The sequence below is a fragment of the Microtus ochrogaster genome, chromosome 2, assembly GCF_000317375.1.
Source record: "Microtus ochrogaster isolate Prairie Vole_2 chromosome 2, MicOch1.0, whole genome shotgun sequence".
Taxonomy (NCBI): domain Eukaryota; kingdom Metazoa; phylum Chordata; class Mammalia; order Rodentia; family Cricetidae; genus Microtus; species Microtus ochrogaster.
This window is the reverse complement of record NC_022010.1, coordinates 52,608,855-52,626,521: the sequence shown is the minus strand read 5'-3', so window position 1 is coordinate 52,626,521 and position 17,667 is coordinate 52,608,855. Positions and strand designations below refer to the sequence as shown.

Sequence of the window (17,667 nt, the reverse complement as noted above, 5' to 3'; positions counted from 1 at the left end):
GCCTGTCTCTGCATCCTGAGTGCTGGGATTAAAAAGCTGCACCACCATGGCCCTGCTCTATCTTTTCTTTTTTATTATGGATATATGAGTGTATAAGATATTAGTACTTTCTGACCTGAGTTTGAAAAATTGAGTTTACTAAGATACTTTAAAAAAAACCCAAACTATATTTTTTCAATATATGAAAAAGTATTTTAATCATTTAATAACTTTCCCCCCAAATTTTGATTACTAATGGCTGTTGAACTGTGTAGCTCAGACCTTTTATATATTTGGAAGAAAAAGGAAACCTCATTGGCTATGTGATATTTGTGTAAACAGGAAGTCATCCAAGCTCACATCATTGGGAAGGCCACATAATAGATCTACAACCACACAGCACAGATATCCACGGGTGCTGCTTAATTTGAAGTTGAGATGCCATAGCTATCACCACACCAGTGTGGCCCTGGCTCCAGGCCACCACAAAGACTGTGATGAGATCATTCCCTTAGAAACCCACCAGGGTGGATACCACTGCTTATTTCAACTCATTCTACTTAGGGGGAGTTTTTCTCGTCAGTCATGTCAATTAATGATTCTGAAGCCAGAGTTTCAAGCCTGCCCATATTTTAAGGACAGCTATTTCATTTTATATTTGTGAAAATACCTATATTGCAACAATATTGATCAAGAGGGTCATTTCCAAACATAAGGAAAAAGTCTGGGTTATAGACTTATAACATCTATATTAATAGTATTTGCTACAAAAATAACCCCGATGACATTCCTCATTTCATTATTCTGAATATCTGAAGAATTTTTCACAATTTTCTTTAAACAATTTTGATGACCTTATCAGTGTTGACCCGTTTATGCATAAATCCTGATTTGCATGTCAGATCATTTTCTTTTTACACATTGTGGAAGTGGGATTACTTGGTCAAGTGGTAGAAATGTATTTTAAAACTTTGATAGACATATCTGCTTTACACTAGGAAAGTTTCCACTAATTTACACTCTCAACAGGGAGATATAAATGTGTCACTTTCCCCACTGCCTTGCCATTTTGCCTATGCTTATTTTGTTAACTCCTTCTTAGTGTCACTAGCTTAGAAAACATGTATTTCTCTTTCACTTTGTATGTCTTTGACTATTAGTGAGTTTGAATGGCTTTCAGTTTGATGATTTTAATTTCCCTTTTATAAATTGGAAGTCTATATCCTCTACACTTAGCTCTCTAAATTTTTGGGAAAGAACAAAATCAGTAAGTTGAATGATATCACGTATCTTTTGTTATCTGTTCATATTATCTCAGTTTTTCCTTTGTTAACACAATAAATTCTATTCATATATTTATTTAAAGTGGAAAAACTGCTTTATAGCACTTCGCTGTGCATTACTACAAATTTTTATTTTGTTTAACAGCCTTCAAATCCTTACCTTAACCAATAAGCTTTTTGTATTTTGCAATAATTTGATTTTATGAAAAGATACAAGACCAATAATTAGAACTCCCACACACCCCAACTCATTCAAGTTTTATCAATTTCCTGCTCTTGTCTTTTCTTCATCAAATGTCTTTCACATCTTACATATGTGTCATATATCCACTATTCTGGGATAGCCTTTTTTGTAAACTGTGAAGATGTGTCTCTGCATGGTACCTTCTGATTGGTTTAATAAAGAGCTGAATGACCAATAGCTAGGCAGGAAAGGATGGTGGGACTACTGGAGACAGATAAGGACTCTGGTTGAAATCTGAGTCTCAGGATTTGCCAGCAAGATGTGAAGCAAGTTGGACATACAGTATGGAGGAGAGGTGACAATCCATGTGGCAGAATATAGATTAATATAAATGGGTTAATTTAATCTTTAAGAGCTGGTTGGAAACAAGCCTAAGCTAAGGCCAAGGTTTCATAATTAATAAGAAGTCTCAGTGTAATTATTTGGGAGCTGGCAGTCCAAAGAAAGTCCTTCAATTCTTGCTATAGAATTTGCTTCACTGTGCTTGATGTTCTGCTTAGACTTGTACTTTGGAAGCTGTACCACAAAGTGAGCCTGTTTGCTGCCCATTGCCTGTCTTCTGGCATGTGACACCAATGTGTGTCATTTCTGGTACTGTTAACTTTGATCACTTGATAAGTATGATAACATCTGGATTTCAAATTTATTCTTTTATCTTATTGTAGGTAGCTATTTTGAGATTGTGTAAACTTTTGAGTCTTTAACACTTTTCTTCCAGTTTTAGAATCCTTGATAATTTTTTGCCTGAATTAATTATTTCTGTAAGGATTTTCAAATATTTATCATATTTCAACATTTCTTCTACATTCAGTTTTAGTCATCATTGTAATAGAGTAGTTTATAATCCTTATCTATTAACTCTCATCTAACTATATTGGAATATCTGAAATCATTTCTTTTAATACTCAAATCATCCTTGACTTGGCTGATGGAAGTCCCTTTGAAAATGCCTTCTGGATGTGTTTTATATGCATAATTATTCTTTTAGTACTTCCTTACTTTCTTGTTCACAGGATGTTCCACGTTCTTGTTGTTGCTTCCCTGTCCCCTCTTGATCATCTTTTCCTCTAAGCAACCTATGACCCTAGTAGTGGATAATAATACTTTCAAAGAAATATCTGGATGATAGGTGCTAGGCAATGGTCATTGTTACTGGGGTGTTAATGTTCTATGGCCTCCCCTTCCTCTCTGTCTCTAACTCTTTTTTTTTTTTTTTTGGTTTTTCGAGACAGGGTTTCTCTGTGGCTTTGGAGCCTGTCCTGGCACTAGCTCTGTAGACCAGGGTGGTCTCGAACTCACAGAGATCCACCTGCCTCTGCCTCCCGAGTGCTGGGATTAAAGGCGTGCGCCAGCATCGCCAGGCTTCTAACTCTTTATATTTATCTCAAAGTCATGAATAAATACTAACTACTCTAGTTTCATCCAGGAACCATTGTCTTCACTTTGCTGTTCTCAATGCTACATCTCTCCTTTTCTATATCTGGAAACCGAGTGTCATTATACTTATTTGTTAATCTCCTCACATTTTTCTCCTGAGTTTCTGTTTAAACATACTGGACTTGCTGCTAAGATAGTTTCTTACAGGGATGTTATATCCTTCAGTGATGTTGCCCCTTTTGGGACTCTGCTCACATGGACCCTGACCCAGGCTGAGAAGCTTTCTGACTACACTATAGTCTGCTTCAGAGATTTCTATTAAAAAAAGAGAGAAGAGCCTTATTGTGTTTGGTTACTCAATTTACTTGTCATTTTTGCAAACCTAAGATCAGAAAAGTTTTACAGACCTCTTCGATCATTCAAAAGATCATTAAAAGGAAATATTACCCTTTGGATACAAACTGGTTCAATAAAATCACCTGTAGTTAATGAGCTTATATATACATAAGCATTTTTAGTCTTTGTATGTAAATATATGAATTCAAAATGCTGCCTTCAATGTTTTAAGGAGTACAGGTTTTATTTTTCAAGGAAACATCTTTCTTCATGTGAATTTTAATATTCCCTGAAGAGACAGTTCTTCTGCCCCTATCATTATAACTTATTTTCTCTCATTTTCAAGGAGGGCAAATATAGTTTGGAAAAGTATGCAGATGTAAAATGTTTATTTAGCTTAATGAGAAAGAGGGGAGCTTCAGATAAATGCAAGAGGCTTGGAGATACTAAGTAAATGTAAGCAGATTGGATTGACCTGGGGAAAAAGACCTTAAAGTCCTTGCTACGAGGAAAATACTCAATGAAAACTACGTGAACTAAAAGCCCTAATGATGTAGGAGGTCCTTCTGTCTCTGTGTTGCTTTTATTGGTTAATGAACAAAGAAACTGCCTTGGGCTGTTGATAGGGCAGAAGTTAGGTAGGTGGGGAAAACTAAACTGAATGCTTGGAGGAAGCAGGGTGGAGTCAGGGAGAGATGCCATGGAGTTGCCACCAGAGATAGATGTGATGAAACTTTGTTGGTAGGCTACGACCTCATGGTGATATACAGATTAATAAAAGTGGGTTGAATTAACATGTAAGAGTTATCCAATAAGAAGCTAGAGCTAATGGGCCAAGCACAAGTTTCTGTGTGATTATTTCAGGTCTAAGCTAGCTGGATGGCTGGGAACAGAACAATCAGTTCGCTTGTCCTTGTTACACTCTAAGACTTCCTCCCCACCCACACACCTTTTTTCCACTTTTCTCCTTTATGTTAACTATCTGGTTGTTGACATGAATAGTGAAAGTAATAGTAACACAATTATGAGCCTGTTGACTTATGTGCTGGAGGCACACACTTTTAATCCCAGCTCTCAGGAGGCAGAGGCATGCAGAGAACTCTGTGAATTCAAGTCCTGCCTGGTCTACTGACCAAATTCCAGAACAGCCAGGGTTATACAGAGAAATCCTGTCTAGAAAAACCACATACACACACACACACACACACACACATACACACACCACACCACACCACACTTAAAAAAAAATAATCAGAAAATCGGTCAACTTCTGCCTACAGAATACAAATGTTGACTACAGCAAATCATTAAAATAATCAAAAGCATTAACAACTATAAAAGCAAATCAAATCAAAAAGATTTCAAAGTCGTGTTTTATTAAAACTCTTTAAAAATCAGAACAACTATAGGTTAAATCCAATACAGTGTATGAGTACGACTTATTTGAAGTTGAGTAAACCATGCTCATATTCTGAAAAGATTATTGGTGCAGCATAATGTTTACTTAGGAAGGGAAGAAGAATGGGAGACAGGGAGGAAGAAAAAAGTAACCATTGATGACAGAAGAAAGAGATTGAGAGAAAAAGCGGTACTTTCTCAAAGCTCTCTAATGGGTTTTGATCAGCAGTAGGGATGTTTGAAAGAGCCAACTGTAAGGCAGGTTTCTTAAAGTTCAAATCCTAGAAAGGAGTCTCAGACTTTTGTTCATAAGAAAAGCAATAAACTTAGAGTTTCTTTTCCAAGTCCATATGAGTACTCTAGAATTTATAAGCAAAAGAAATGTGGCTTTTTATCACCAGGAGTAGAAAATTGAACATTTTCTTCTTACAGTGTGTTTTACTCTCAATATTTTTTCACAACTATATTATATTAATTGCAACAATTATGCAATAAACTCCCTGCCAACATTTTATACATTCCCACTTTCAATGGGTGTGATTTGAATTATAGTGGCAAGAAAAATTTCAAATTCTAATTTATATTATTGTGAAATTTATTTATCTATTTGAAAATACTTCAATACGTAAATCTGTTTTATTAAGGATATCCAATTTTGATATTTTCAGATTAGGTTACTTATTTTTACATGATAACTAAAAGAGAATAGCACTTAATGAGCAAAAGACTGAACATGGAAATAACCCCTCTGGCACGGATACCAATCTAAGAATCATGCAGTAAAAATATATAAATGAAAAACCAAATGGTAATTATAATGTGTGGTAAATTAGGATTTAAAAATAGCATCTATATTTAAAAATATTATTGTCATTATTCCTTTATATTCAAATACCCATGGGATTTCTAAACAAATACCTCATTTTGAAGCTATTGTACTTATAGTTAAAATACCTCAATTCAGCAGTGTACTCAGGTTTATTTTTAGTTTTTACTATTACCATCCTCTAATACTTATTCTGCGAAATTTTAGACATAATTTGATGTGTCACACAGGAAAATGAACTGGCAGAAGGCAGCAAATCCCTGTCATTGCTTAGATCTGCAAAACAGTAGGTCTTGATTCCTGGGCACCTGAATGAGTGACAATGATAATGAACTTGTAGCCGTTGACCCACCCCGGGGATTCTGATTCCATTGTTCTGGAGGTGGCTCTCAGGCAATAGCACTTTGACAAATGTAATACTTTGAAGGGTTGAGTTTACTGTAAATTGTGCAATAGTCATAACTAGAGAGGAATTATGTTGCCTTGGCACATGCGTTCCCATTGGCAGCATGTTCAGAGGATCAAGAAATCATAGAAGAATAACTTTCAGAGAAAAAATGAATATATTAGTAGCAGAAAAGATTTAATTAATATTTACTTCCTTATTTTATTGACATTAAAAATCGTGGTTCTTAAACTTTGACCCTGGACTCTATAAAGATTCAGGCACAGAAACCAAATATTAGGCTTTACATAGGGGTCCCTGCATTTATTAAGCAAAATACATGTTTAAATTTGGGTAGTTTTGGCTCCCTCAGAGAGAATATATACTAGCAAATAATCAAAAGTGGCCTCAAAGGTCAGTGCTGACATAAGCTTTGCTGAGGTAAGACTTTATTCTGTGTACCACATAAGGAAGCTGTGTGTAGCTATCATTTAGACAAGAATAGTTTATTGAATCACGTAGAATATCTTTTCAATACAGGATAGTTTATATGTAATGATCTTCATAAACTAATAAACTTCTTTCCTGTGAGAAATAACCAACAAAATAAGTATGTGGTGAAGATGTTGAAAAGCAATTAGTATACAGAAAATCAAATAGATAGATAGATAGATAGATAGATAGATAGATAGATAGATAGATAGATAGATAGATAACTGGATTCCAGTATAAATAATATATAGGAGAAGAATAAGACATTATAAATACTAGCACATATATAAGGTTGAAAGTTTTAAAGAGTAGACCAGTGTATCTCAATTGTTCTGATACCTGAAAACAAACAGTTTGGTTGTGCTATATGTAGGCAGCTTTAGAGATCCTAGAAGGCCATGGCATTTAAGTAACTCAGCATTGATTTGTGTGCCTCATGTTCAAGTAAATTCTTGGGAATATTTACAGTCACAGCCATCTGAAAGTAGTTGAAACCATGCAGCATTGTTCTTTCCTTCCACAGATTCTTATTTTATATAATTGTTTGGGGACACGGACTCTTTATGTTGCTTTACTACATTGGGAGCCTGATCATCACTTGGTGGAATTATAAATTCATTTTTCCAGACATTACTCAAATCTGCCAAACCAGAAATGCTGGAGAGTTTTTAACCATTCTAAACGTTAATAAATCATCTAAGTATTAATGATACAACTTTTGCTCAAACTTTCTCTATAACTGTGGGAAAGAATGGAAAGGATGCTTAGCATTCTCCAGAAATTCCGTTCTATGCCTCAGCATAAGGATGCCGCAACTCTCCCTCCCCTTCCCTTTTAGTACAGGGTTTTCTCTCCTCTTTCAAGGTGATGTGATTAAGGTGGAAATATGATAATACTTGAAGCAAACATAAATGTGCTTCAAAGCCTGTTATAAGGTAACAGGAAGCCTTGGGCAGGTTTGTTGTTGACACTGAATATAAGCTTTTGCTCATAATAAAGCTATTCATGTCTACTTACAAGTAATATCCAAATTACACAAGACAATGAATAAACAGTACTGGCCCATTAACAGGCTTTTTTTCTGTTTCTTAATACCAAATCAAACTTAATTTAATTTGCACTGAGTTTCTGGTTCTAAACATGTCTCTTTGTGATTTTAATTTAATAGAATACAGACAAATGCGTAGGTGTGTGTGTGGTGGTGGTGGGGGGAGAACTTTGAACTTTTGGTGTAAGACTTAGGCCTAAATATAAATCTTTAAAATAGCTATTCTTAAGGTCATGGTAAGAATATTGTAACCCAATGGAAATGTTTCCAGATCTGATTCCATTCAGTAGGGGCTTGTCACTCAGCTACTTTACAGCCTCCCTGGTGACCTTGAGCATGGAACTTGCCTTGACTGATTCTCGTTGTTTTTTGTTTGTTTGTTTTTTTTTTCATTTTGAAACCAAGTCTTCTGCTGCTCAGATTCTTAACTGTATTTTGTTGAGAATTATATACACAATGCCTATTTTGGTCTCTAGGAACTTTCTCATGATAATTAAGTTAGGAAAGTTATTCAAATTTTCAAACTATAAAGCAATGTTGCAATCAAGCATTTTTTTGAAGAATGATTTGTTATAAAGAAACATGCAGGTAAAACCATAATTGGCCATGAAGTGAGATCTGCTCTAAAGATTCTTTACTATTAATATCTTACTTTATTCTTCCTTATACCACTGAATCAAGTAGAAATTCTGTGTTTTAGAAAGGTCTGTCTGTGAATACTTATTTGTCTTTGATAGGCATTAGCAAAGTAACAAATAGAAATATTCACACATCTCTAAGTATATTTACACATTATGTGGGTTTCCTGACTTCCCTACCCTAGTATGTCTTGTTTCCTGGCTCAAATACTTGCCACTAATCTGCAAGGCAACATTCTCATATTTGGAATTTTGTTAACCATAGACATGCCTTTTCCAAGGATTAAAATAAAGCTGTCAGCCATTGCAGATGGCCTGCCATGGAAGTCACACAATGGAAGCACTCTGCTACCATGTGGACTCTGACATGTTTTATTTCAGTTTCAATTTATTATTGAAAAAATCTGGGAAAGCGATCCTTTAAATGCTGCAGTAACCAGTTCCTTAACACATTAATAGTAGCTACAGCCTAACTTTGCCACACCACTGACCACATTTGGAATACTGACAGGAACCCTAAGGCCATGTTTAATTTGCATTAAATTTGCATGAAATTATAAATCAAAAATACAGAAATACAGCCCTAATATTTGTCAGTGCTTAGATCTTTCCTGATAGATGGAGGGAAACTGCTGGAGGTTTGATTTTGCTTGCAATGAAACTGTGTAAGTATCAGCTTTGTTTTCAAGGCAAAGGGGACCCAAGGAAGCCACCCCATATGGGCATATGTGTATGCTATTTAAGATTTTAATCCTGGAAAACCATGACTCAGATGTGCCTCAGAGAAACTCCAATCTAGAAACAAATTTTCCCTTATGGTGTCTCTGAACCTGATCGTTAGTCTGGCTTACAACAACTTATTAAATAAAGACACAAGTCACAAAGAAAGGCAACCAGGTAAGAAAAGATCACAGATCCTAGGAATTTTTATTTTCTAAACATTTTTAATAGCACATAAGAAAATAATAATGGTTTTAAGGCAAAGACAGGTCTTAAAAAGGCTTTCCTAAATTCTGCAAATTACTGAAAAAATTAAAAGAACTTCCTAAGAATTTCAACGTTATGTACACTTATGTTAAGATAGCTGCAGGTTTGCTCTCTGTGTGTGTGTTTTAAGCAAAGATAATGGGGGAAACACCACCAGTGATCAGCACATGGGTCTTCTTAGTTCTTTCTTTTCAAATCAGTCACCTAGGAGGAAAATCAAATGTCTTGCTCATCACAGCCACTCTCCACGGCTCACTCTCTTGTTCTACTTTTCCCTTACCTTGCACGATCAAGTAAACTTGGGAGGTCTTGGGCTCATGCTGTGTCTGAACCGAGCATGTGTAGGATCCCTCATCATAGACATCCACCTTCTGGATTCGGAGGCTATATTCCAGAGAATGGCGTTTCTCCAACTCAACCCGAGGATCCAGAGACCACTTGTCATGTCCAGCGAAGATGATGCCAGAACGGTTCAACCAGGCCACTTTTGAGTTCTTGTCTTCTACCACACATCTGACAGAGCAGAATAATACTGTTAGTGCCTCACTATTTCTGTTTGTTTTCATACTCTGCATGAGAGGACTCAACAAGACCAATCAAGACAAATAATTACAGGCATAATAAATCACCATCATGATATTTCTGAAAGTGCTAAGTATTTTCCCCATTTCCTTTAAGATCCCAATCACCACCCAGTGTGTGAATGCAATTATATTAGATTTGATTCAGCAATAAGCAACGGGAATGTGAGCAATACGACCCAGTAAAGTTAAATGATGATTGACTTCTCACTAAACATGATCTTCTTCATGTTTAGGAAAAGGTCATTCACACAAAACTCCATCTCCATATATATTTTGAGACTCATGCAATTGATACTGTGACACTTCTGCTTCATTTCAAACCATGTTTATTCCTTCACAAGCATGACCTACAGTCCTGTGAGTTATGTTCCATATTTAGAAGAATTAGTCTAGATTTCAGAATTCACTTGTGACTCTGAAGCATTTGGAATGCCCATGCCCTGGGATGAGAAGTGTGTGTGTGTGTGTGTGTGTTCAGGCATGAGTGGGAGGGTGTTGATCAAGAAAATCAAAGCAAACAGCATCTGGTTTAGGTTCCATTGTACATGCTGAGAGCAACAGGCGCCTGATGGGGAGATAATTTGCTCTCAGCACTTCTGATCATATTAACTGATGTACTCTTTCATTGGAGACGAAAAAAACAGATTTCTACTCATATTCTAAGGAAGATAAGTGATAAGTGCTCGTATAAATGGCAAGATGTGTGTGCATGTGTGTGCGAGAGTGGTGGGGAGTGAAGCTGGGAATGCATTTCCTTGAATTTTAGGTTAAAAAGTTGGACTAGGAAAGAAAAGAGAAACATAACAAAACAAATAAATAAACAAACCAAAAAAAACCCAATTTCTCTATATATCCCTATGTCAAGATGTATGTCTGGCCTACAGGAAGAGGAACCCAAGTGTTGTTCACAGCTGCAGAGCCAGCTGTTCGGCACTCTGGGGCACAAAAGAAAGGCAAAATTTCCAAGATCTTGACAAGAGAACAATTAATACAACACATTCCCCTGCATTTTCTAAGTCAAATCAAATACAAGATTTTTGCCTGTGTGAAAACATAGACTGACCATTCCCATGCATAGGGAGGAGGCATGAAGAATTCAGGAGCTGTCCAAACGTGGCTCTCGTGGCCAAATTCATCTCTCATAACAAGAAGCAAAGATCACTATTTAATGTATCCTAGCTATAGTGCAAAGCCCTTCCTACCCTCTTACATTTAGGCAGATGGTATGTTTTTGCTGTTTTGATTTGTGCTGGAGTGAAAACTTGACACTTTCCATGCTAAGGTGCACAGGTCTTATATTTCTTCTTTCCTTGTTTAATTCCTCAAACACAGATCATTTTAGGTCCTAGATGTTATTTCCATCTTCTAGGATGTCTTTCTCTGCCACAGAGATACTGTTGGATTGGGGATGATGACACATGTTTGGCGATTTGTGGTTACTTTACAAGGAACATGACTCATTTCACGGACATGGCTGCTGCTGCCTTCCAGATTTTCCTTTTTCTATTTCTAAAGTGTCACTCCTCTGCTCGGAGTAGCTTTAAAGGCACCTTTCAATCTAAAGTGATTTAGAGTTAAATGATAGTGTGTTGTTGGCACCATTAGTAGACTTATAGAATGTAGACAGTGATTTTGTGCTCTTTTCTATTTGAAAGGTTGGAAATGGACCTGTGTAAATATATTTTAAATCTCAACCACGTGTCCCTTATACTTTTGTCATATGGATAACTCAAAACACCAATAAGCAGACTTACTATATCATAGAGAAGTACTCCAAGTGTCCTGTAGTCCCCAAAATAGCTGTGTCATGTTTATCATATTGCAAAGATAAATAGAATGTGATGATCCTAGTCACAGTAGACACATCTACAACAAAAACCCTGCACCTACGGCTCAGAGAACATTGTTGAAAAGAGAGCAGAAAGATTATAAGAGCCAGAAGACCAGTAAGTCTGCTAGGAGAATGTGTCTTCCAGCAATAACAAGGAAGACCTCCATAATAATTCAACGACATGGGAACCTGACCATAATTCCTCAACAGTGCTGCTTCCTAGGCAGAATCTGAACAATGACAAATCAATAGACATGCTAACACTTCAGTGGGGAATCACACTGCGTCCAACACTGAGACAAAGAACTATAGGCAGCTAACGATTACTGAAATAGGGCAAATTAGCTTCTCCCAGAGATGAACCTCTAATTGGTTATCCAGTTCAAGAGTCTGCTACTAAATTGATAAATTGATAGATTTCTGCCCTCACTAAAAGAATTCAGAAAATTGTATTTATATGTTCATAAATTTGCATACATGGAATAATAATAAAAAACTGTCATTTTGAAATGGAGTTGGAGGTTTATGAACATCTGGAAGAACAGGATGTGGGAGGGCTGGAGGGAAGATAAGGATGGGCAGAAGTGATATAATTATATTTCAATTTCAATTTTTAAAATAAATACAAAGCAAATGAACCCAAAATTTGTTCATTATATAGGTGTGTGTGTATGTATGTATATATATTATTTCTCAATTTAATAAATACAATATTTTGGATTATTTATCTGGACATTTTACAAAGCAAATCTCAAATACAATAAGCATTTTGGAAACACTTTGCATGCCAATTAGCATGTTCACAAAGAGAAATAAAGGTCATGTGACTGCTATGTTCCATGCCCCATCCCAAGCCCTATAAAATCCACAAATATCTTAGACCAATTTTCTTATCAGCATCATGTAGACATGCTGTGTCGGGTTCTTAGGATCATCTGGCATTTTAGCAATTTTTCTCCATGGAAAAGTTGAAAATCACACACATCATTATTCCAAATTATCTTCGGAAAGTATTCCAATCTATCTTACCTAAAGAAGCAGTTGATTATTTCAGCAGACCTGCCAGACTTACATAAATGCACTGACAGCAACAATGCATTATTGTCATGGCAATCTACAGAACATCTTACTTTTAGTTTAGGCTTCATTCTTCTTTACTTTTCAAATTTACCTCTTACTTGCAAACAAATGAAAGGTGTGTTAAAATCCTGTCACATATTTTACTGGCTTACCCTATTATTTGAAGAAAAAAACCAAACACAAGACAAGAAAATAATGAATATATATATATATATATATATATATATATATTGGTTTGCTGAATCTTTAAGATCTCATTTTATTTATTCCAAAGATCACAAGCAAATGCATTCCTTGTAGACTAGAAGACAATCCCTCCAAAATGTGATGACAGTTTTTCTAACAAAACCTGAGCAAATGCTCTTCTAGAACTAATTTAATTTTTAACTTTGAAAATCTTGATCTAAGGTGATAACTAATTTAAATTGTAAACTGTACACATAAGAAAAAGATGCTAAAAGCCCAAGTATTAATCTTAATTTGCATAACTCTGTCGATTAAAGGAACCAGCCACTAAGTAATCACACACCACCTGGCTGTGCAGAAATGAGACTGCTGGTATAAACGCATATCCATCACTCACTGACTTGACAACAAGTATCGTGGGTTTGCATCTAGGAACAAGGTTGGCTTAACTATGTGTTAGGCAGGGAAGCAGAGTGAATTAAGACGCTGGAGCTGTACCAGCATAGTGTGATTGCACTGAATTAGTGACATTTAAATGCTCTTTGCATACAAGACATCGCTGTAGTTCAGAATACATACATGATGACTTTATCTCCCAAATTATCCCAGATTAAAACAGAAAGTATGAAACTATTTTTAAAATCTTTCCTTTTATGAATTTTTCAGTTCAATGGGATGTTTCATCAATGAGATCATGACATTGCAAATAATTTTGGGGTTGACAAAGAATGTTTCATTTTAAAAATGAGGTCAGGAATAAAGAGAGACTTAGAGACTGTCCTTACACTTTAGATGGGATTTGTGGTTGGAAACTGAGGCCATAGGATGTTCCTTCTCTAGAAAAATCTCTTCAAGTCAGTATCCAGTCCTTTTCTTTGGGTCCTACTACAACATTCTTATATTCAACATTGGACTCCAGTTACTTGATCTCATATGGTTACTAAAGACCTTATAAATCACTGAAGAGACATAGGGATTGAGATTATAAGCACCATATACTCAGTAGACACTTTCAGATTTGTAGAACACTACTCTGAATTTAATTTGCTGTTTAACTTACTATTGGACCAACTATCACATCTTTATAGTTATGTAATTCATGAAGAATAAGTCATTAATATTATTTAGTATTAAATAATTGAAATTATACAAGGTAACATTAAAAACTGTTGAATATTATATTAAATGAGTTTGAAAGAAAGTCCCTGAGATAGATAACTTAGTGGGTAAAGGCACATGTGTTTCAAACCTGATGGCCTGAGTTCAATCCCCTGAAACTATATACATGAGGAAAGAGAAAACACATTTTATAAAAGTTGTCCTCAGATCTCTGTATATGTACCCTATATCGTATGCATTACAAACACATACACATACATACACTAAAACTAAATGATTGAGTGAGGTAAGCCAGACCCAAAAAGAGGAACATGGGATGAACTCACTCATATTTGGTTTCTAGCCATAAATAAAGGACATTGAGCCTATAATTAGTGATCCTAGAGAAGCTAAATAAGAAGGAGAACCCAAAGAAAAACATATAGGCATCCTCCTGAATATTAACCTTCATCAGGCGATGAAAGGAGACAGAGACAGAGACCCACATTGGAGCACCAGACAGAAATCTCAAGGTCCAAATCAGGAACAGAAGGAGAGAGAGCACGAGCAAGGAACTCAGGACTGCGAGGGGTGCACCCACATACTGAGACAATTGGAATGTTCTATCGGGAACTCACCAAGGCCAGCTGGCCTGGGTCTGAAAAAGCCTGGGATAAAACCGGACTCGCTGAACATAGCGGACAATGAGGACTACTGAGAACTCAAGAACAATGGCAATGGGTTTTTGATCCTACTGCACATACTGGCTTTGTGGGAGCCTAGGCAGTTTGGATGCTCACCTTACTAGACCTGGATGGAGGTGGGTGGTCCTTGGACTTCCCACAGGGCAGGGAACCCTGATTGCTCTTTGGGCTGACGAGGGAGGGGGGCTTGATTGGGGGAGGGGGAGGGAAATGGGAGGCGGTGGCGGGGAAGAGACAGAAATCTTTAATAAATAAATAAATACAAAAAAATAAAGCAGATAAAAATCATATTACTTATTAATTCTTCTATATTGGTTATTTTTGTTGCAGTCATTAAACAACATAACCAAAAGTGACTTATGGAAGAAAGCATTTATTTTAACTGAGTCCATAGAGAGAGCCAATAATGTCACAGCAAGCATGGCACTAGGTGGCCAGGGCAGGAAGCTGAGAGATTACATTTCAACCACTCACAGAGAGCAGAGAGTGAACTGTAGGTGGGGGAGGCTTTAAATTCTCAAAGTCCATCCCTTGGGATTCACTTCCTCCTATAAGGCTTCATCTCCTAGATATTTCATAACCTCATCAAACAACCTGGGAACCAAGTGTTCACACATGAGCCTGTGTGGAACATTGCTCATTCAAATCACCACAATTAATAAAGATCATTTATGAAAAAAATCTGTATTGCATGTAAACAACTTGAAAAAAAGGCAGAAGTGGGTTGCTTTCTACAAAACAAGGGAAATATGAGTATGTGCTCTCTGCAAACACAAACTCTTAAATAGCAAGTGGGTTATATACCATAATTAAAAAATTTTGATTTTTTTTAAAATCAGCATTTTATCTATAATATTCAGTACATCTGAATCTATAAGAGTATCATAAGAATTAGATGCATTGCTAGGTCTCTCTAAGCACTTCTTGGTAAAGATGTTAGGCACCGTTGCATGAATGGGTACACTGGCAATTCCATTTATGTTATAGAAAGTTAGTGATTACATTACATTTCAAAAACAAAGAACACAATTGGAAACAAAAGAAATGTTCATCCCAGTCAGCAACAATATAAAAACAAATTTACTGGCAAGATTTCCATCATGTAAATGACGCAGTCCAGTAAGACTAAACTCTTTAGTTGTTACTAAGCACATCATTGCATATTTAAACAGTATTTTTGGCTAAAAGCTTTCCATCTTACCATTTGTATTTATCTAAACATTGTTTTATATGTTTTCTATCCCTCATTTGAAGAGTAGAATCTGGCATTCATTTATTTAATGCAAGGATACAAATTTATTAATTTCATTTAGTCTGTGGTCTACTTTTATGAATGATTATATTTCATCACTGGAAGACATTTTCACTAGGTGGATAGAAGTTATTCTTTTTTATATTTTTTATTGATTTTATTGAGCTATAAATTTTCTCTGCTCCCCTCCCTTCCTTTCCAATCCCCTTCTACCCTCTTCCATGGTCCCATGGTCCCGTGGTCTCAATTTACTCAGGATATCTTGTCTTTTTCTACTTCCCATGTAGATTAGATTTATGCATATCTCTCTTAGGGTCCTCATTGTTGTCTAGGTTCTTTTGGATTGTGAATTGTAGGATTATTTTCTTTGCTTTATGTCTATAAAAAGCCACTTATGAGAGAGTACATACAATTTTTGTTTTCCTGTGTCTGGGTTACCTCACTCAATATGATGTTTTCTAGCTTTTTCTATTTGCCTGCAAATTTCAAGATGTCATTATTTTTTTATGCTGTATAGTACTATATTCAACAAATGGTGCTGGCATAACTGAATATTAACGTGTAGAAAAATGAAAATATATCCATATCTACCACCATACACAAAACACAAGTCCAAATGCATCAGAGACCTCAACATAAAGCCAACTACACTGAACTTCATAAAAGAGAAAGTGGGAAGTACACTTGAATGCATTGGCACAGGAGACCACTTCCTAAATATAACCCCAGTAGCACAGACACTGAGAGAAACAATTATTATATGGGACCTCCTGAAACTAAGAAGCTTCTGTAAAACAAATAACATGGCCAACAATACAAAACGGCAACCTACAGAATGAAGAAAGATCTTCACCAACCCCACATCAGACAGAAGACTGATCTCCAAAATATACAATGAACTCAAGAAATTGGTCATCAAAAGAACAGATAATCCAATAAAAAAATGGGGTATAGACCTAAACAGAGAACTCTCAACAGAGGAATCTAAAATGGCTGAAAGACACTTAAGGAAATGCTCAACATCTTTAACCATCAGAGAAATGCAAATCGAAACAACTCTGAGATTCCATCTTACATCTGTAATAGTGGCCAAGATCAAATACACTGATGACAACTTATTCTGGAAAGGAGTTGGGGTAAAGGAAACACTCCTGCATTGCGGGGGGCAGTGCAAACTGGTACACCCCTTTGGATATCAGTATGGCAATTTCTCAGAAAATCAGGAAACAACCTTTCTCAAGACCCAGTAATACCACTTCTGGGTATATAGCCAAAGGATGCTCAATCATACCACAAGGACATATGCTCAACTTTGTTCATAGCAGCATTGTTTGTCATAGCCAGAACTTGGAAACAACCTATATGTACCTCAAAAGAAGAATGGATAAGGAAATTGTGATTCATTTACACAAAGAAGTTACTTCTGAAGAAATGACAGAGGAGTGGTTCTAAATAGATGCAATTCATGTCCACAGGTGACATTGGAAATATGTGGTGACAGCTTTTTATTACTGAGAAGGAAATCTTTGCTGCTGGTATTTTGCAGGGAATTATCAGGTATGTTGCTGTACATACTTGAATACTCAGGGCAATATTCATACAAAAAGTTATGTGTTATGCAGAATATTGACAGAGGCCAGGGTGAGGAACCTGGATTAGATCTTTATCTTTGATCCAAATACCTAGAATTAGAAGGTAAATATCTTCAGTGCAATGGCATTTTCCTTTAGGTTTTTCATATCAAGTATTTAATATCATAAGATTCTCTGAATGATATGTGAAGTTCATGGCAAAGGCAATGAAATGAGAGAGAGTGATTTTTTGCTTATAAGTTAATAGTTATGCAATATTTTAAAAAACAAGTAAATGAAATTTTAAATAATCTTACACACAGAAAGTTTATATCTCTAAGGCAAAAGTTATGCCATTTGTTTTTTTT

At 36.0% G+C, this 17,667-nt stretch overlaps 1 protein-coding gene across 4 annotated transcripts in view; it reads right to left on the bottom strand.

Annotated features, from left to right (window-relative positions):
• Nucleotides 1-17,667, bottom strand: part of Lsamp (limbic system associated membrane protein) — a 2,109,134-nt gene that overhangs the window by 282,456 nt on the left and 1,809,011 nt on the right. For all 4 annotated transcript variants that reach the window (XM_026786010.1, XM_026786013.1, XM_005344995.3 and 1 more), the window contains one exon: nucleotides 9,274-9,506. In XM_026786010.1, coding sequence (XP_026641811.1) covers nucleotides 9,274-9,506 — 233 coding nt within the window. The remainder of the gene's footprint in view (nucleotides 1-9,273; nucleotides 9,507-17,667) is intronic.